Source organism: Myxine glutinosa, chromosome 2 (genome assembly GCF_964187855.1).
Source record: "Myxine glutinosa chromosome 2, kmMyxGlut1.1, whole genome shotgun sequence".
NCBI lineage: Eukaryota > Metazoa > Chordata > Myxini > Myxiniformes > Myxinidae > Myxine > Myxine glutinosa.
The window spans coordinates 5,211,813-5,234,681 of record NC_136262.1 but is presented as its reverse complement, the minus strand read 5'-3'; the positions used below and the strand labels follow the sequence as shown (position 1 = coordinate 5,234,681).

The following is a 22,869-nucleotide window of genomic DNA, read 5'->3' as shown; positions in this document are numbered from 1 at the left end:
ATAAAGTGCTTGTTTTTCTTTATAAACTGCTTGTTCTTCTTTATAAACTGATTGTTTTTCTTTATAAACTGCTTGTTTTCTTTATGAACTGCTCGTTTTCATTATTAACTGCTTGTTTTTCTTTATAAACTGATTGTTTTTCTTTATAAACTGCTTGTTTTCTTTATGAACTGCTCGTTTTCATTATTAACTGCTTGTTTTCTTTATGAACTGCTCATTTTCTTTATAAACTGCTTGTTTTTCTTTATAAACTGCTTGTTCTTCTTTATAAACTGATTGTTTTTCTTTATAAACTGTTTGTTTTCTTTATAAACTGCTTGTTTTCTTTATAAACTGCTTGTTTTTCTTTATAAACTGATTATTTTTCTTTATAAACTGCTTGTTTTCTTTATGAACTGCTCGTTTTCTTTATAAACTGCTTGTTTTTCTTTATAAACTGATTGTTTCTTTATAAACTGATTGTTTTTCTTTATAAACTGCTTGTTCTTCTTTATAAACTGCTTGTTCTTCTTTATAAACTGATTGTTTTTCTTTATAAACTGCTTGTTTTCTTTATGAACTGCTCGTTTTCTTTATAAACTGCTTGTTCTTCTTTATAAACTGATTGTTTTTCTTTATAAACGGATTGTTTTTCTTTATAAACTGATTGTTTTTCTTTATAAACTGTTTGGTTTCTTTATAAACTGCTTGTTTTCTTTATAAACTGCTTGTTTTTCTTTATAAACTGTTTGTTTTCTTTATAAACTGCTTGTTTTCTTTATAAACTGCTTGTTTTTCTTTATAAACTGATTGTTTTTCTTTATAAACTGCTTGTTTTCTTTATAAACTGCTTGTTTTCTTTATAAACTGCTTGTTTTCTTTATAAACTGCTTGTTTTCTTTATAAACTGATTGTTTTTCTTTATAAACTGTTTGTTTTCTTTATAAACTGCTTGTTTTCTTTATAAACTGATTGTTTTTCTTTATAAACTGTTTGTTTTCTTTATAAACTGCTTGTTTTCTTTATAAACTGCTTGTTTTTCTTTATAAACTGATTGTTTTTCTTTATAAACTGCTTGTTTTCTTTATGAACTGCTCGTTTTCTTTATAAACTGCTTGTTTTTCTTTATAAACTGATTGTTTCTTTATAAACTGATTGTTTTTCTTTATAAACTGCTTGTTCTTCTTTATAAACTGCTTGTTCTTCTTTATAAACTGATTGTTTTTCTTTATAAACTGCTTGTTTTCTTTATGAACTGCTCGTTTTCTTTATAAACTGCTTGTTCTTCTTTATAAACTGATTGTTTTTCTTTATAAACGGATTGTTTTTCTTTATAAACTGATTGTTTTTCTTTATAAACTGCTTGTTTTCTTTATGAACTGCTCGTTTTCTTTATAAACTGCTTGTTCTTCTTTATAAACTGATTGTTTTTCTTTATAAACGGATTGTTTTTCTTTGTAAACTGCTTGTTTTCTTTATGAACTGCTCGTTTTCTTTCATGGAGAGTTCCATGGTCTTCATGCTAGCAAAAGCAAAGGCTAAAACCAAGATTAGACATTCACAGGTCTATTATATGTGAACAATTAATGCAACAAGAAATACATGAGCAACAAGAAACACCTATCAATAATTTGTTGCAACTTATGCTTACCTAAAATTGGCAGACTGAACATACAAGGTGTTGTTCTTCTACAATGGTAAAACATATATACATAGAAATACAATGAAATAAAAACTCACCTTCTGTACTCTTGCCTCATATTCATTCATCTTTTGATCTCAAATCCAAATTTCTTCAGTATATAGAAATAATAACAAATTTGAAGAAACTGTTCCAACACTTATGGAGGACAGTGGATATATTGGTGAGTCTGTTTGTTTGTTTGTTACTTGCAAAATCGAAGATTTTTCTTGTATATTGATTGGTCGGTTGCGTTTGTTATTCTGTCTGTTTGTTTGTTTGTCACTGGCCTCAGGTCACAATTCTAAACCAAACGTCATGAAACTTCACCAAGTTGTAGAGGTTGTCACAATTGATAAGCCTATTGATTTTGAGGTCAAAGGCCAAAGGTTATCTGTTGGTCGAATTTCTAAAATCGCCATTTTAAATCTGATTGACTTGTAATTTGAACAGCGTTTTTATATCGAGTCATTAAATTGGAAAACCAACTATTTTGAGGTCAAAAGGTCAAAGGTCATCTCAAGGTCAAACTTCCAAAATCATAAATTTTCATCTGAAAACCTGTCAATTTTCATCTGATTGACTTCAAAATAGAACAGCATTTGCATATCGAGTGACTTAATAGGGAAAGCAACTATTTTGAGGTCAAAAGGTCAAAGGTCAAATTTCCAAAATCATCAATTTTCATCTGAAAAACCATAAATTTTCAACTGATTCACTTGAAAATAGAACAGCATTTGCATAGTGCCTCACTGAATTGGGAAACCAACTATTGTTGAAGTCAAAAATAATGTCAAAGGTCAACTAGAGGTCAAACTTCTAAAATCATAAATTTTCATCTGATTGACTTGAAGATTTAACAGCATTTGCATAGTGCCTCACTGAATTGGGAAACCAACTATTGTTGAGGTCAAAAATAACGTCAAAGGTCAACTAGAGGTCAAACTTCTAAAATCATCAATTTTCATCTAAAAATCGTCACTTTTCATCCTATTGACCCGAGCTTTGATCAAGATAGTCAATTTTGATCTTGATGAAATGTACAATTTGCGGAATCAATTGCAACCTTTTTTCAGGGTGAGGAGGGGGGGGGGGCGGTGGATTTTGCAAGTATCGTGCTATGCATGCCGTCTTCTTGATTAATTGCAAAATCAAAGATTTTTCAAGTATATTGGTCGGTTGCTTTTGTTATTCTGTCTGTTTGTTTGTCACCGGCCTACAGGTCAAAATTCGAAACCGATCGTCATGAAACTTCACCGAGTTGTAGAGGTCGTCACAATTGGGAAACGCACAATTTTTGATGTCAAAAGGTCAAAGGTCATCTCAAGGTCAAACTTTCAAAATCATCAATTTTCATCTGAAAAATCATTTTTCATTCGATTGACTTGAAAATTTAACAGCATTTGCACAGTCACTCAACTAATTTGGAAAGCAACTATTTTAAGGTCAAAGGTCAACTCAAGATCAGACTTATAAAATATTCAATTTTCATCTGGAAAACCATCAATTTTCATCCGATTGACTTGAAAATTGAACAGCATTTCCACATTGAGTCACTAAATAAGGACACAAACTAATTTTGAGGGCAAAAGGTCAAAGGTCAACTCAAGGTCAAACTTCCAAAATCATAAATTTTCATCTGAAAAATCATCTATTTTCCTCCGATTGACTTGAAAATTTAACAGCATTTGCACAGTGCCTCAATTGATTTGGAAACCAATATTTTAAGGTCAAAGGTGAACTCAAGATCAAACTTCTAAAATCATCAATTTTCATCTGAAATATCATCACTTTTCATCCTATTGACTTGAAATTTGAAGAGGATTTGCAAATCAGGTCTGCGAATTTAACCCCCAATTATTTTTGAGGTCAATAAAGGGCCAACAGGTCAACATAGGCCGAATTTCTAAAATTGTCAATTTTCATCTGATTAAATTTGAAATTTGAAGAGGATTTGCATATCCGTCACTGATTCACTGAGTTTCATCTGATTCACTTGATATCTATGTATAGATTGCATATAAAACTGAAAAACATGGGTGGATGGCGAACACTCGTCGAGGTGACGTGTTGCTTGATCCCACTGAGTATGTCTATTAATTACGTACTGCTTAAAGTTGAGTTGGACCATGAGTACATCTATTAATTAATTATTATTGGACCATGACTAAGTCTATTCTTTACCGCCTGTTGGAACATACCTTTTAGACATTTCAACCTTGAGAGCCCTTACACCGTTCAGACCTTTTAAGACCTTTTAGACCCCTTAGACATCTGAATACATTTACACCCTTTAGACCCCTTGACTCATGGACCTTTTAGACCTTTAGACCCTGTGTGGACCCTTTAAACTCCTGAGACACAATTTACCCCTTCGACCCTTCAGACCTATAAATACTGTTGAAACATACCCTGAAGACATTTAGACCCCTTAGACATTTTAGTCCTTTTAGACCCTCTTAGACCCATTGACGCAATAAACCACTTAGACCCCTTGAACTTTTAAACCCTTTAAGACCACTAAGCTTGCCTAAGGCCCCCAAGACAACTAAAATCCCTCAGTACTCTTATACACTTAAGACCACCAAGACCTTGTAGTCCATACAAGCGTTACGCCTAGGTCCCCCGTCGGTGAAGTGATGCGAGTTGACAAAGTGGAAGACGCAAGGCGGCCATCTTGGATTTTGACGTGACGACCCAATTTTCAATAGCGTTCTTCCTTATGCCTAGATACACCCACACACCAGATTAGAAGTTGGTACTTCGCTTATTTTTCAAGATATTCATCTCACAAGGTTCAGACATATATATGGAGGCGGCCATCTTGGATTTTAACGTGGCGACCCAATGTTCAATAGCGTTCTTCCTGATGCCGAGATACACCCACACACCAGATTAGAACTTGGTACTTCGCTTATTTTTCAAGATATTAATCTCACAATGTTCAGACATACATGGCGGTGGCCATCTTGGATTTTGACCTGGCGACCCAATTTAAAACAGCGTTCTTCCTTATGCGTAGATACACCCACACACCAGATTAGAAGTTGGTACTTCGCTTATCTTTCGAGATATTTCGCTCACAATGTTCAGACATATATATGGTGGCGGCCATCTTGGATTTTGACGTGGCGATCCAATTTTCAATGGGGTTCTTCCTTGTGCCGAGATACACCCACACACCAAATTAGAAGTTGGTACTTCGCTTATTTTTCAAGATATTCATCTCACAAGGTTCAGACATACATGGCGGTGGCCATCTTGGATTTTGACGTGGGTTGCACCCACACACCAAATTCGAATGCGGTCCTTCGCTTACGCACGCACGCACGCCCGCACGCACGGATGGGTGGATGGAAGGACGGACGGACACACGGACGGAGGGGAAAACCATAGTCCCCCTTTCGCTCCGCGGTGCGACTGGGGACAATAAACCCCTAACTTACCCAAAACACATAAAGCTCTGAAGACCCTTTCAAACTGAAAGACTATGTAGACCCTATACACACCGTTATAACCCTTGGGCCCAATAGACCCTTAAAACCCATAAGATCCCAAAGACCCTTTCGAACCTTAAGACCCCATCGACCCCGTTAGAACCATTAGACACCTAAAACCCTATGTATCACATTATAACCTAAAACCCCATTAGACCCTTTGGCATCCTAAGACCCTTAAGACATCCAAACCCCATAAGACCCTATAGACCTGTCAAAGGGCGGATGATCTCCCTCTGGGAGCCAACGGCCATCCAGTAAGGAGATGTTGTCTCCAAAAAAACACATCCCGTTGGACCGGTTCCTTAGGTATTAGGTTGTAGACAGCAACCGCCCAGGGTAGTACTACCGTCCTGACTTAGGAGCGTTAAAGTGGTGCCCGGAACCATCTTACACTCTCCATGTCATGATTGCTGGTTTTACTTTTTGTCTCACTCAAACTATCGCTACCGGGCGAGCTTCAATCTCTCTTTCTCACAAACAAAACTCACACACTTTTTATCATAAACTTTTCTTCTCTTCTATTCAAGGCCTGGCCTCGATGAGGGCTACATCGTCCGGGCCTGGAGCCTCCAACATTAAAAAAACCAATAAAAAAAAACCACATGATCCTTTTCAACCATTAGACCTGTAACTACTGTTGGAACATGATCTTTATAATTTTTTGAGACGCCTTAGACAATTTATATCATTTTAGATCCTTTTAAGACCCTTTAGAACACTTAGATCCTTTGACCTTTTAGAACATTTAGACCCCCTTGACCTTTTAGACCCATCAAGACCTTTTAAGACACCTTAGACTCCTGAAGACATTTACATCCTTGAGACTGCTTATACCCTTGACCATTAGACCCTTTGCAAACCTAACTACAGTTTAAAAATACCCTTTAGACCTTCAGACCCCTTAATACCCTTATCGACTATTATAAACCGCTATTGACACTTTGGACCACTTAGAGCCTTCACATCCTTAAGACACTTTGGACACTTTGATAGCCTTCTTGCAATATACACACTATACTTTTACATCTAGTAATGCGCAATCTCCACCTACCCAGAAAGTGAGTACTCTGAGCAATCTCCACATACCCAGAAAGTGAGTACTCTGAGCCATCTCCTCCTACCCGGAAAGTGGGTACTCTGCGCAATCTCATCCTACCTGTAAGGTGGGTACTCTGCGCAATCTCCATCTACCCGGAAAGTAAGTACTCTGCACAATCTCCACCTACCTGGAAGGTGGGTACTCTGCGCAATCTCCATCTACCCGGAAAGTAAGTACTCTGCACAATCTCCACCTACCTGGAAGGTGGGTACTCTGCGCAATCTCCACATACCCAGAAGGTGGGTACTCTGCACAATCTCCACCTACCTGGAAGGTGGGTACTCTGAGCAATCTCCACCTATGCGGAAGGTGGCTACTCTGTGCATTGTCCACCTACCCAGAAGGTGGGTACTCTGCTGTCGGTTGAACAATTTTCAAATCGGGTCACTGAATTTAATAACGAATGAAAACGTGGAAGCATATTGTTTACTTGGATTTCACAAGTATCGTGCTATGCCCGACATCTTTCTTGTTATGATGTTGGGTTCAGAAGATAGTCTCGAGGTATACTAGAGGTATACACACAATATAGTCTAAAGGTATACACACAAGATAGTCTATAGGTATGCATACGATAGTCCAGAGGTATACACACAAGATAGTCCAGAGGTATACACACAAGATAGTCTAGACGTATACACAAGATAGTCTAGAGGTACACACAGAATAGTCTCGAGGTACACACAAGATAGTCCAGAGGTACACACAAGATAGTCCAGAGGTACACACAAGATAGTCTATAGGTATGCATACGATAGTCCAGAGGTATACACACAAGATAGTCCAGAGGTATACACACAAGATAGTCTAAACGTACACACAAGATAGTCTAGAGGTACACACAGAATAGTCTAGAGGTACACACAAGATAGTCCAAAGGTACACACAAGATCGTCTGGAGGTATACACAAGATAGTCTAGAGGTATACACAAGATAGTCTAGAGGTATACACAAGATAGTCGAGAGGTATACACAAGATAGCCCAGAGGTACACACAAGATAGTCCAGAGGTACACACACAAGATAGTCCAGAGGTATACACAAGATAGTCCAGAAGTACACACAAGATAGTCGAGAGGTACACACAAGATAGTCCAGAGGTACACACACAAGATCGTCTAGAGGTATACACAAGATAGTCTAGAGGTATACACAAGATAGTCTAGAGGTATACACAAGATAGCCCAGAGGTACACACAAGATAGTCCAGAGGTACACACACAAGATAGTCTAGAGGTATACACAAGATAGTCTAGAAGTACACACAAGATAGTCGAGAGGTACACACACAAGATCGTCTAGAGGTATACACAAGATAGTCTAGAGGTATACACAAGATAGTCGAGAGGTACACACACAAGATAGTCTAGAGGTATACACAAGATAGTCCAGAAGTACACACAAGATAGTCCAGAAGTACACACAAGATAGTCGAGAGGTACACACACAAGATCGTCTAGAGGTATACACAAGATAGTCTAGAGGTATACACAAGATAGTCTAGAGGTATACACAAGATAGCCCAGAGGTACACACACGATAGTCCAGAGGTACACACACAAGATAGTCTAGAGGTATACACAAGATAGTCCAGAGGTACACACACAAGATAGTCTAGAGGTATACACAAGATAGTCCAGAGGTACACACACAAGATAGTCTAGAGGTATACACAAGATAGTCCAGAAGTACACACAAGATAGTCGAGAGGTACACACAAGATAGTCCAGAGGTACACACACAAGATCGTCTAGAGGTATACACAAGATAGTCTAGAGGTATACACAAGATAGTCTAGAGGTATACACAAGATAGCCCAGAGGTACACACAAGATAGTCCAGAGGTACACACACAATATAGTCTAGAGGTATACACAAGATAGTCCAGAGGTACACACAAGATAGTCCAGAGGTACACACACACAAGATAGTCTGGAGGTATACACAAGATAGTCCAGAGGTACACACAAGATAGTCCAGAGGTACACACACACAAGATAGTCTAGAGGTATACACAAGATAGTCCAGAGGTACACACCCAAGATAGCCTCGAGGTATACACAAGATAGCCTCGAGGTACACACACATGATCGTCCAGAGGTACACACAAGATAGTCCACAGGTACACACAAGATAGTCCACAGGTACACACACATGATCGTCTAGAGGTACACACACATGATCGTCTAGAGGTACACACACTCGCTTTTGAGCTCTCCACAATGGATTTGAATACCGAAGCTAAAAACTGTCGTCCTGGTGTTTTGCATGCAGGATGAGGTATCAATGTGTGCGCCTCGCCCATCAGAAGGACATAAAGCTGGATGACCCAGATGTTACCACTGATCGTGGATGTTAAAGACCCCACGGTGTTTTTCACCAAAGGTTATCCCCAGCACCCTGGCAATATCACCAATTTGCTATCAACTTCAGTCCAATGTCAGGCTGGCCAACCATTTCATGAAAGACTTGCTCCATAAAGGTTACCTGGCCAACCCCACAAGGAGGTGGGAATAATTGGTGCCCTAAAGAGTATTTACTTCAATCTCTAAAAATCTGTTTCAAATGAAAACATTACAACAGTAGTAGAACTTACAGCCAACCAGCAATGTGCTGGAATACAGGTGGGCTCCAGAACGTTTGCTGCGGCAAGTGTAGGTACCATTTGCCTCAAGGTTAATGTCTGTCAGATTGAGGTGGCCATCTCGAGTTACATGGTTCACGCTCTCAGGTATCACTTCCCCATTCAGATTCCATTGGACATCATGCTCTGTGTTGTTACAGATCAGGTGGACATCAGAGCCAACAGCAGCAGCTTGCACTCCAGCCTCTTTTAAATCTAAAACAACAAAAATAATATATCTTCATGAAAACATGTACTAGTCATATATACCATATGGAAACATGTACCAGTTATATATACAGTATGGAAATATGTACTAGTCATATATACTGTATGGAAACATGTACTAGTCATATATACTGCATGGACACATGTACCAGTCATATACACTGTATGGAAACATGTACTCGTCATATGTACTGTATGGAAGCATGTATTAGTCATATATACTGTATGGAAACATGTATTAGCCATATATACTGTATGGAAACATGTACTAGTCATATATACTGTATGGAAACATGTATTAGTCATATATACTGTATGGAAACATGTTCCATTCATATATGCTGGATGGAATTATGTACTTGTCATATATACTGTATGGAAACATGTACCATTCATATATACTGTATGGAAACATGTACTAGTCATACATACTGTATGGAAACATGTACTAGCCATATATACTGTATGGAAACATGTACTAGTCATATATACTGTATGGAAACATGTACTAGCCATATATACTGTATGGAAACATGTACCATTCATATATACTGTATGGAAACATGTACTGGTCATACATACTGTATGGAAACATGTACTAGCCATATATACTGTATGGAAACATGTACTAGTCATATATACTGTATGGAAACATGTACCATTCATATATACAGTATGGAAACATGTACTAGTCATACATACTGTATGGAAACATGTACTAGTCATACATACTGTATGGAAACATGTACTAGCCATATATACTGTATGGAAACATGTACTAGCCATATATACAGTATGGAAACATGTACTGGTCATACATACTGTATGGAAACATGTACTAGCCATATATACTGTATGGAAACATGTACTAGTCATACATACTGTATGGAAACATGTACCAGCCATATATACTGTATGGAAACATGTACCAGTCATACACTACTCACAATAAGTTAGGGATATTGTGGGAGTGAGTTTATTTTTTTTATGGGGGTTAGGGTTACGGTATTGAAATCAAGAATGCTGTGTTTTTTCACACTCATTAATAACCATAGAATTAGGACCAACAACTTTTTTTCAACATAATTAATACACAAAATCAACCACACCGAAGAAGCTGCCAATATCCCTAACTTATTGTGAGTAGTGCATATACTGTATGGAAAAATGTACGTCATATATACTGTATGGGGAAATGTACGTCATATATACTGTATGGAAACATGTACTCGCCGTATATACTGTATCGCAACATGTACCATTCATATATACTGTATGGAAACATGTAGTCACCATATATACTGAATGGAAACATGTACCATTCATATATACTGTATGGAAACATGTACTCGCCATATATACTGTATGGAAACATGTACCATTCATATATACTGTATGGAAACATGTACTCGCCATATATACTGTATGGAAACATGTACCATTCATATATACTGTATGGAAACATGTACTCACCATATATACTGTATGGAAACATGTACCAGTCTTATATACTGAATGGAAACATGTACCAGTCATATATATTGTATGGAAACATGTACCAGTCATATATACTGAATGGAAACATGTACTAGTCATATATACTGTATGGAAACATACTGGTCACCATGTGGGCAATATAATTATATGACATTGAAATACACCAAACGACATAATTGTGTTTATGGCGAACTTGCCACTGTTAATGACTAATTTTATGTGGTTGGCAGGACAGCAGGTAGTCCACATGGCTTGGCACCAGGTAGTGCACAAGGCAGGACAGCAGGTAGTCCATATGGCATGGCACCAGGTAGTGCACAAGGCAGGACAGCAGGTAGTCTACATGGCAGGGCACCAGGTAGTGCACAAGGCAGGACAGAAGGTAGTAAACTTGGCAGGACAGCAGGTAGTACACATGGCAGGGCACCAGGTAGTGCACAAAGCAGGACAGAAGGTAGTAAACTTGGCAGGACAGCAGGTAGTCCACATGGCATGGCACCAGGTAGTGCATAAGGCAGGACAGAAGGTAGTGCACTTGGCAGGGCAGCAGGTAATGCACTTGGCAGGACAGCAGGTAGTGCACTTGGCAGGACAGAAGGTAGTAAACTTGGCAGGGCAGCAGGTAATGCACTTGGCAGGACAGCAGGTAGTGCACTTGGCAGAACAGCAGGGCAGGACAATACACCTTCGTTAGGCGTCAGATAGGATGGTTGTCGCCAAGTTTCATCAAAATCGTGTATGTAGTTTCAGAGAAGAAAGCAAATAGCTATTTTGGGGGTCAGACCCCACCCCCCGCCCACCCCATTATTTAGCACAGATTTTGATGCGGTCAAAACACCTTCGTTAGGCATCAGGTATGAAGCTTGTGGCCAAGTTTCATCAACATCGTGTCTGCAGTTTCAGAGAAGAGAGCAAATACCTAATTTGGTGGGGTGTTTTGAACGCCATTAACTGGCCCTATTGGATGGTGGGTATATGTATATTCGTGTATATTCCAAGTTTCAGCTCGTTTCAATGTATAGTCTTTGAGATACGAGCGCCAACACATTTTGGGCGGACGGATGGACGGACTGACAGACACCAACGTGAATTATTGAGTAAAATGCCAAGGGCATAGAAACGGCCCCTTTACGTAAGGGTATGTGCCTTGTGGCAAAGTAGAGAAAAGCAGGGCATTCAAAAAAAAATCTCGTGTGCATGCTGGACTACCCTTGTGTTCTTAGGAGGAACCAAGTAATGCTCTCGAAAGGTTCATATAAAGGGGCGCCGATTTGATTCATACACCTGCATGAAGAAGTAAATGTATTTTATTTGCCAGATGTAGGGCGCCCATTTAGACAAGAGGGGGAGAGAGAGGGAAGCACACAAGCACAACAACAGTAGAGAACAGGGACGTCGGTAGATCTGTGGAAGGGGGAGGGCTGGGGAGGAGCGAGTGCTACATGGTATAAAGCAAATGAACACTACTAGGAATTTCACTACGAGGAATTTCAGGAAAGAAGTCGGTTTTTCAAAAAAGTGTATTTGGGGTGTTTTAACGGGGGTAGAAAAGATCAAGGTTTTGGATGGGGGAAGATAAGAGATGGTGGTGAACAGCTGTTTTAAAGACCTGGAGGGAGGAGTGGGATTGAAGGAGCCACTGTTAAGGAGTGAAAGGGTGAAGGTGAATAGAGAGTCTTGATTTTGGCAGTTTAACCATCAGAGGGTTGCTGGCAGATCTTGTGCGACCTGTAGGAGTATTTGGGGGACAGAGCACAGAGAGAGCTGGGGGAGCAAGGCCGGAGAGGAGTCGGTAGAAGACCGAAAGACCACCAACCTAGGCCAAAAGGTCTGGTGTTGGCTTAACGGTTAAGGTGGCTGTCTTGAGATGTTAGAGTACTGAGCTTGAGCCCCTGTCACGCCGTTGAATGAACACCAGGTGGGTTGCTCAGCCAGATGACGCAAAAGTTCGGCAAGAATGAGTACCAGATGTACCAGATGAAATGAGTACAAGAATGAGTACAAGATGACTGGTTATAGAGAGGCATTGCATCAGCAGCAGCCGCGCTCCAAGAAAATGATGCAACCAGATGGTTGAATTAATAATAGCATTACAGTGCAATATGCATAGGATAAATTAATAAATAATTAACAATTTTACAATTAAACTTTCAAATTTTGATTGAATAATTGCGATAGCTGCTCGTCAAGGTAAAGATCATGCAAACTGTTCATGGTGTTATGGGTGTCCAAAAACAAGTTGTGTATTCTTACAAACAATGACAAAAAATGTCACCACTCTGTCAAAAATATTGTACAATAAGTGATGTGATCCACTCTATATGAATTTATTCATCCTTATGCTCTTGGTTTCAGCTGATTTCTGCCATTTTGCACAAAAACCCATGAAGATAAGCACAAGGGCATGTACCAGTCTTAATACTTTTAAGAAATTTAAGATAAATAATTAAAAATGCTGCCAGTGTACCAGTTGTTTGGGTTTGGGTTAGGGTTAGGTTAGGGTGAGGGTTAGGTTTAGGGCTAGGGTTAGGTTTAGGGCTAGGGTTAGGTTTAGGGTTAGGGTTAGGGTTAGGGTTAGGGTTAGGGTGAGGGTTAGGGTTAGGTTTAGGGCTAGGGTTAGGTTTAGGGTTAGGGTTAGGGTTAGGGTTAGGGTTAGGGTTAGGGTTAGGGTTAGGTTATGTTGGGCTTAGGTGAGGTAAATCAGAGGAATTCTTGATCATATAATCTCGTGATCATGTATGTATCTTATTAGGGTTAGGTTTAGGTTTGCTAATTTTACAGAGGAATTATTGATCATATAACCTCTTGATCATGTATGTATCTTATTAGGGTTAGGTTAGTTAAATTTAACAGAGGAATTTTTGATTATATAATCTCTTGATCATGTATGTATCTTATTAATGCACATAATGTCTTAATCTGTTAGATTTGTGGAGTTTATTTCTGCACATTTCTAGCTTCTGCGATTAGCTGAAGAAATTTTCCTTTCTCACAAAAACCTCATTGTCAAATTTCCTGCTGTACCTGTCAAATTTCCGGCTGTACCTGTCAAATTTCCTGCTGTACCTGTCAAATTTCCTGCTGTTCCTGTCAAATTTCCTGCTGTAACTGTCAAATTTCCTGCTGTACCTGTCAAATTTCCTGCTGTACCTGTCAAATTTCCTGCTGTCCCTGTCAAATTTCCTGCTGTACCTGTCAAATTTCCTGCTGTACCTGTCAAATTTCCTGCTGTACCTGTCAAATTTCCTGCTGTACCTGTCAAATTTCCTGCTGTACCTGTCAAATATCCTGCTGTCCCTGTCAAATTTCCTGCTGTACCTGTCAAATTTCCTGCTGTACCTGTCAAATTTCCTGCTGTACCTGTCAAATTTCCTGCTGTACCTGTCAAATTTCCTGCTGTCCCTGTCAAATTTCCTGCTGTACCTGTCAGTAGTGTAATAATGTTGCTTCTGGGACACCTCCGTTTAACATGGGAAATCCCTATCTAATGTCATTTACCCCCTTGTCTTTTTCAAAAATCATAAACACCTCTATTTCTCCCACCCTCATCTTTATGAACCTTTTGTCTGTAGTACCTATCCTTAATGTTGTTCATTAGACCACTCAAACACTACAAATATTTGTTTTCTCTTATAGACCTATCATCCTTCTTCTACATATCATCTGGCAGATTAATCTTTGACCCATTCACTTCCATATTGACCCTAAACACCTATATTTCTCTCACCCTGTTCTTTACGAACCTTCTAACCTTTTGACATGTTATCCTTATTCATTAGACCACTTAAACACCTGTGATCCTTCTGACCTTATGGACCTTTTAACCTTTTACTCTTAATATCATCTGGTGAATCATCTTTGACCCACTCAAACAACGACCCTACAAATATTTGTTTATGTGTGGGAAATAATTTAATTCTCCTACAACTCTCCTCACCGTCTAATACATTAACAAAAAATATGTTTGAGTTTGGTTCTTTATTAAGATATTTTAACTGAGCTAAGATAAAATGGTAAACCTCCCTCAATGTTCTTGTTTGAGCGCCTCCAGTGCCACACACTTTTTGGTAGGCTCTGCCCACCTTTTGTTAAGCTCCGTCCACTTTTTGGTAAACCCCGCCCACTTTTTGTTAGGCCACGCCCACTTTTTGCTATGTCCCGCCCACTTTTGCTACGCTCCGCCCACTTTTGCTAAGTCCCACCCACTTTATAAACTCTTCAGCATTGTATCATTTCCAGGTAATACATTACATCATTTTCAGGGAATTTCCATCACATCATTTCCAGTTAAGACACGCCCAGGGAATTTCCACAGGAAATGACACACACCCAGCCCTTCTTATAAAAGGCACCGACCACACAGGCTTTTTCAAACACGCTTTCTGCTTCACTTGAGAATGGACTCCTATGCCGAAATGGAATGGGATAACTTTGCTATTCCTTGGAGTCCTACTACCTGTGTAGAACTCAACCTTCAGATTGATGAACTGGACTCGAACCTCTTATCAATGGAGGTAAGTTTGTTTATTTATTTATTTATTTATTTAATTTTTTTTTTTTTTTTTTTTTTTAGATGAGACTCATGTAAGAGTTAACAAAGTTTATTTTAATATTCATAGAGCTTGATTTATACAAATAAAAATATTGTATTAAATTAATACATTGTTATTTTCTTTCACAGGAAATTGTATCTGAGATACGAAATGAAAATTCTGCTTTTAACACAACTTGGGATGAAGTTATTTTTTTGTTTGAAGACATTTTGAACAACCAAGACCCCCAGAACGAGTTCTACCTTGATGACCCAGCCAAAGAGTTATACCTTGGAGATCCACAAAATCCTGAAAAAGAGTTTTACCATGATGATACTTGTTGTGAGTTATCAAAACAAAACCCACTGAACAAGTTCTACCTTGATGAGCCAGAATACAAGTCATACATTGGAGACCCACAAATTTCTGAAAATTGGGAAAGGGGAGTTCTCCCTGATGGTCCGCAGTTATACTATGTGAGACACATCATAGAAACCCTAAAAAATTGGGCAAGGAGAGTTCTCCCTGATGGTCCGCAGTTATACTATGTGAGACACATCATAGAAACCCCAAAAATTTGGGAAACGGGAATTCTCCCTGATGGTCCGCAGTTATACTATGTGAGACACATCATAGAAACCCTAAAAAATTGGGCAAGGAGAGTTCTCCCTGATGGTCCGCAGTTATACTATGTGAGACACATCATAGAAACCCTAAAAAATTGGGAAAGGGAAGTTTTCCCTGATGGTCCGCAGTTATACTATGTGAGACTTATCACGGAAACCCCAAATATTTCTGAAAATTGTGGTTCTACCTTGGGGACTTGGAAAGATGGTTATATTTTTGGAGACTCGGAATGGGGGTTTTGTTTTGATGACTCGGAATGTGATACCTATCTTGGAGGCTCAACAGGAATGTGGTTATACCTTGGGAACTTGGAAAGTTGGTTTTATTTTGGAGACTCTACCTGTGGGGTCCATCTTGGAGACTCTTTGGATTCTAAAGCAATGAACAATGTTCTTTGTTTAATGACGCTTGATTTAAGCAATATCAAGAAAGTTCGAGGAAGAAAATGCTGGAAAATTCTTTCTTCCCATTTCTACTTCTTCAAACTTGAAAGCCTTGAAAGACAGAATTGGAAGAAGAGGAAAAAAAAAAAATGAAATACATATTTTTTTAAAAGAAGAAAAAAAAGATTATGTTAGGGTTTGGGTGGGATTTTGAATGTGAGGGTTAGGGATGGGGTTGGGTTAGGGATGGGGTTGGGTTAGGGTTGGGATTTTGAATGTGAGGGTTGGGGTTGGGTTAGGGATGGGATTGGGTTAGGGTTGGGATTTTGAATGTGAGGGTTAGGGATGGGTTGGGGTTGGGTTAGGGATGGGGTTGGGTTAGGGTTGGGATTTTGAATGTGAGGGTTAGGGTTGGGGTTGGGTTAGGGATGGGATTGGGTTAGGGTTGGGATTTTGAATGTGAGGGTTGGGGTTGGGTTAGGGATGGGGTTGGGTTAGGGATGGGGTTGGGTTAGGGATGGGGTTGGGTTAGGGATGGGGTTGGGTTAGGGATGGGGTTGGGTTAGGGATGGGGTTGGGATAGGGATGGGGTTGGGTTAGGGATGGGTTGGGTTAGGGATGGGGTTGGGTTAGGGATGGGGTTGGGTTTGGGATGGGGTTGGGTTAGGGATGGGTTTGGGTTAGGGATGGGGTTGGGTTAGGGATGGGGTTGGGTTAGGGTTTGTATATTATTATGACTCACACACATACACAAAAGTTAAGCCCCAACTGGAAAGTTGAGGGATTCTGTGTTTGGGGTTCACAGATTTAAAAACGTATCCCCATTATACACACACAAAAGTTAAGCCCCAACTGAAAAGTTGTGGGATTCTGTGTTTGGAGTTCACAGATTTAAAAACGTATCCCCATTATACACACACAAAAGTTAAGCCCCAACTAAAAAGTTGTGGGATTCTGTGTTTGGGGTTCACAGATTTAAAAACGTATCCCCATTATACACACACAAAAGTTAAGCCCCAACTAAAAAGTTGTGGGATTCTGTGTTTGGGGTTCACAGATTTAAAAACGTATCCCCATTACATTTTATTTATTTATTTATTATTTTCAAGGGTATTATCTGCTTACTTGTGTTTTTTGTAATTCTTGCGAGTAAAATGAACCCAAGATTTCTTCTCCATTTAAATCATATAATTTGTAGGTCCAAGGGACTGTATCCATTACATCAATGATTTTAAATAATTCACGAGTCCATTTTTGTGTATAACCTTTCTCAAAATGACTTTTCCATTTGTATATTCTTACAATATCACCAACTTTAAACTTGGGCTTTCTCAAATTAATCTCCTTTTCATATTCTAATTTTGTAAATGTTTCCGATGGTTTTGATTTTGTTGATGAATGAACTGTATTATTGTAATTATCTACAATATCCTGAATTAAATACACCCATTTTTGAGAACCGAGTTGTGTGAATTTTTTATATAGTCTCTCTTTCAAAGTACGATTAAAACGCTCAATAACAACTGCTTTTCCTTCATTAAAGGTGCTGTATAATTTAATACCCTTCCCCTTAAGAAATTTCATGAATATTTTGTTATAGAACTCTGTTCCCTCATCAGTCCATAACTTCTTTGGTTTCCTTTTATCCCGATCAAATATTAGCTTAAAGGCTAACATTAAAGTATCACCCCTTTTATTTTTTAAAGGGACAACCCAGGCAAATCTACTCCTCAAATCAATAACGGTTAAAGCATACCTGTATCCCCTGTCATTATTCAATTCAATTAAATCAGCGGACCATATGTGGTCGGTGTATTTAGAATAAACCTTCCTTCTTTTAAACTTTGTGATTATAGGTTTGTGTAATTCTTCAGCCAAAAGCTCCTCAGTCTTGATGACATCATTAGAGCCTAATAGTTTTTTGAGGAATAACCAAGACCAAGTTTCAATTTAGCATTTATCAAATTTCTCACAATAAACCTATCAACTTTCTCTCTCAACGTTGGATTTTGTATCAAAGACAAATTATACAACATTTCGCTGTCGGCTTTATGTTTTTCAGTCAACGTAGTGGTTTTCCCATAAGCAATATCATGCTTCATACACACTTCGTCAACCCTATTTGTAGGTTTAGACCAAGGTTTAGGATTGTCAGCCTCATCTAATCTTTTATCCAAGTTTGTTCCTGGACCACAGAAAGAATACCCTGGAAGGTGTAATTCCCCTGGAATTCCAGTTGTTGTAAATTTACTTCCTGACAGAAACTTTTGTATGTCTCCTCCTCTTTTAGGAGAGATGAATTGGCACTTTTTAGAGCCACATACTTGACATATTCCTTTTTGATAAACTCTATTATTTTTAGCTTTAACATAAGAGATATTTTTAGATTTAGTTTTCTTTTTACATTTGAGACAATAACTCATATTTATTTATCAGAAAAATTCCGACAGAGTATCAAAACCTTTTTGGTTTTCAACATATACATTTCAATCTTTATTTTTAAAACATAAAGAATCCTAAGGAATGCCTTCACTCTCTCCTCCATTTGTTTACAAATAAAAACTAACTAAAGTCAATGACACCAACATCATCAATCACATAATCTTTTCCTTCTTCTTCTTCTTCTTCTTCACCACTTTCTCGTTTAAATCTCCTCCCTGAAATTGAAGACATTAACGTTGTTATTTTTGAAACCATTATCTTCATAAGAGTTGTTAATTCTTTAATTTCCTCTTCGGTGCGTTGAGATTGATTTATTTGCTGTAATACACTCAATCTTTTACGAATCTCACTGATTTCCATCTTTTTATATTTTTCCTCCCTCTCTCTTTGCTCCCTTTCCTCCCTCTCCTCCTTCTCCTTTTTCTCCCTCTCCTCCTTCTTCTTTTTCTCTCTTTCCTCCTTCTCCCTTTTCTCTCCTTCCTCCTTCTCCTTTTTCTCCCTCTCCTCCTCCTTTTTCTCCCTCTCCTCCTTCTCCTCCCTCTCCCTTTCCTCCTTCTCCTTTTTCTCTCTTTCCTCCTTCTCTTCTTCAACTCCTTCCTCATCCCTTGCTACCCTTGAGTTTGAACCCCAAAGAATATTATACATATACTCATCTGGATTTTGAGATATTCTTGTATCTATAATTATTTTTCTCATAATAGGATACCAATAAGATTTGTTGACGATTTCTAAAAGAGTTTTATATTTCATAACTTTGAGAAGTTCATTTTTATTTAATATTTTAAACAAGTCTCTATTTGTGGGTTTAACAATATCAGTATAAGGCCAGTTTTTAATGACAAAATTCCCATGTATATGCTCCAAATCATAAGGTATGTAATACCGAGCACCCTTTTCTTGTAGGTATCCTTGAATACAAAAATTATAATTCTCTTGTAGTCTTCTTCCTGCCATTTATGTATCAGAAATATATGTGAGATTAATATTATGACAGGTAATACCACCCCATCTTCCCACTACCAAATCGGTTTGTATTCCTCGGCTTTCTATCCTTATCTCATTACCTTCCTTCTTTGTCATGCGAACCATCGCTATACTATCATATATTTTTATTTTCTTAAAATCACGTATTTGTTGTTTACTAATTGTACTTCCACATAAATCCTTATCTTCACCAAGTGGATAATATTCTTCTTTACGAGACTGATTTAAATCATGTAGGTCTTCTATGTTTATTGAAAAAGACCAATTATACCCTAAATCAGGCATATCATACCCCCATTTATTAATTCGCATATTAACTAAATGTCCTTCTTTATAAAATTTAATTGTAAGCAGGTAGTTAAATTCAATGAGGAAAGGTGTATGGTCAGTATAACCAGGTGTTGTGGTTGTAAATTTTACTTGTTTCACAAAACGTGCTGTTTTCTTTAAAGATATATATTGTGATAAATCACTGAATCTAATCAAGTCATTCGCATCTGTAGGGTTTGGATAATTGATTAATTTATAAGTATTCTTCATATTAATATTTTTACTTACACTATATTTTTGTCGTTCAGCCTGTGCCTTTGTATAATAATTTGATAAATCAATATCCTGAGAGGATTTTCCAAAGATAGAACCATCTTTTCCAACATAGGTCATTTATATTAGATAAAAAATGATATCATAAAAATTTTCATTATTGTTGAGTTGAAATAATACATATAAACATAATTGGCCACAACATTTAGAATTAATTTCTTGAACTTGGAATGTTTGATAAACACCATTCTGTAAGAATTGTATTACTTCAACAGGTGGTGGCATACCATAACTATCAAAATAATATTTATCCTGACTATTATGAATACAAACCCAATGAGAACCATTCTGTGTGTCTAAATTCATAATAATATTCTTTGTATTCTTATTTATATGTGTTAATTCATCTCTCATACAAATAACCACATTATCAATTTTTAGTGTTTTACAATACTTAGCTAGTTCTATATTTGACGTTGTATTCTTTCCAAATTGTTTAAACCATTTATCCATTTATTTATGAGAAAGATACAATCCATTACCCCGTTTAGTTAGTTTAACACCCGCTTGAGCGATAGAGGAAAGCATATCTCCAACCAACAATCTAGCTTTATCAGGTAGACTTTCAAGTTTTTGAGCAAAATCTACAATTACACCACTTCCACTAATTTGTTTCTCCAACTCCTTGTTATGTCTTTCCAATTCTTTTTGAGCTTTTAGTTGTGCCTTCCTTTCGTTAGCAGTTTTTACCGCTGCTGAAATACCACCAGTCAATGCTCCCGCCGCACTTAAACCAGCAAATAAAGGAATTAGAAACGGGAGAAATCCTCCTCTTGACTCGTCTATTGAATATTTCTTTAACATAGGTTTCGTCATTTTAATTTTAAGTGATCCAACATCATTTAGTGTTTTTACTTGTGTGTGTGTGAGTAAAACATCAATTCTTACAGCTCCTTTTCTTTGAATTGTATTAACATTAATAATACAAGGCTTTTGATTTTGAATACAAGATGTTAATTTATTAAGATTGATTTGATTAACATATACCCCAACCATTTATTTATGAGAAAAAACCTATGTGATATTAATCATAACACCATTATCTGTATTAATCTGTAATTCTGTTTCCTCCAAAAGCAAACAATATGCATTAACCTCTTCACTCTCCCCTCTTTCAATGTATAGAGAAGTATCCACTCGATTAGACTTTATAGTTTCCTTTTGAGAACTCAGGTCAATTGCGTAGATTGTATAAAGTTTTTGAAACGCAACCATATCCAAAATAGGATCATTATTACCATTACTTTCACACACCTTTTGGTAGGACTTGTAGGCTTCCGCATAATCATTTTTTTCCCAATCAATTTCCAATCTATCTCGCGGATAAAATGTGCCATCAAGAGAAACCCGAAGTTGTTTCACCTTTGCATTATCACTCAGGGCATTATTCTTATTAGTACCGTCCTCTCCATCTGGTTTTTTAAAAATGAGCCAGAGGTATCGTGGCTTTCCTTGAAGAACACCTAAATTCCAAGTGTAGGTAGTGTGTTCCAGTTTAACGTGTTGACATCTTCTTTTAAGGTATGATACATTTAGCGGTTTCTTTGAGTTAAGTCTTCTATTTAACATCTCTTCTGTTTTAAGATTAGGAGTATATTCACTGATATACCAACACAAATCATTAATAACAAATTTATTATTTTCTCCAAAAGCATTTTCATCCCCAAAAAGCAATCTATTTACATTATCATTCCTTTGTAGTTGAAATCTAATTTTAAGCCCATACAAAACTTTATCATAATCACAAAATCCAAATATACCTTTCAGAGGTACTGCTACGGTAAAACTATTCTCAGCTTTTGCGTCATCATTATACATTGACTTCCTTTGACTATAACCAGGGTCTGCGTTTGTACCCGTTGACATATCAGGAATAAAACCCTCAACAGCTCCCTTACCCATTCTATCACTAAACGAATATAGTGTAAATTTCATCATTTCAGATGTAGCAGAGACATAATCAACCGCTTCAACCTCTTGTGTTCCAATATACAGGCGGACACTGTCAAACATTTTCCAGAAGAAATCATTTACGAGTGTAGCATTAGTATTATTCGCAGCCTTAGTGAATTTAAATTTACACAGCAAGAAACTATCAGCTATATTCAAGTAAGTTTGTTGATTATTTATTTCAAAACTTTTTGTTCCGTTTGAATTCCAGTCTGTTCCTGTTATAGCATTTACCTTAAAATAGTCTTCCTTTTTAGTGGAGTTTGAAATGATAATCGTATCATCCAAATCATAGATACTATCAATCGCTTCCATACTTGTATTTATATAGCATTAAAATTGTTGAAACCCTGACCCAAGTATTTTAATGATTTTTTGTCGTTCTTGTGAAGATAGTTGAGTTTTACCTTTTTTTATTTCTTTGATTGCTTGTAATTTATGAGACTCCTTTTGAGCATCTTTTATACTCTTTATAGCACCCGCAACGGAGCCCACGGCAGAAGCAGTTGAACCAATTAGGTCTTTATGTTTAAGGATGGTTGAACCAATACCCATTAGAGTATCAATTATCCCATCTCCTTTATTTCGAAATTGATGACCTACACCTCGTTGTCTCTTAGGTTTATAGTATCCTCTACCCACATACCTTGTATAGTCTGGTGAAAGGAACATGCCCTCCCCTGTAATTATTTTATATTTTCCCAACTCGTGTTTTCTCACAATAACCATTATTTATTTAT

The 22,869-nt window shown here is 37.6% G+C and overlaps 1 protein-coding gene across 8 annotated transcripts in view; it reads right to left on the bottom strand.

Moving 5' to 3' along the window:
- Positions 1–22,869, bottom strand: part of LOC137422082 (ciliary neurotrophic factor receptor subunit alpha) — a 174,085-nt gene that overhangs the window by 115,486 nt on the left and 35,730 nt on the right. For all 8 annotated transcript variants that reach the window (XM_078772916.1, XM_068108831.2, XM_068108829.2 and 5 more), the window contains one exon: positions 8,857–9,099. In XM_078772916.1, the coding sequence (XP_078629042.1) occupies positions 8,857–9,099 (243 nt within the window). The remainder of the gene's footprint in view (positions 1–8,856; positions 9,100–22,869) is intronic.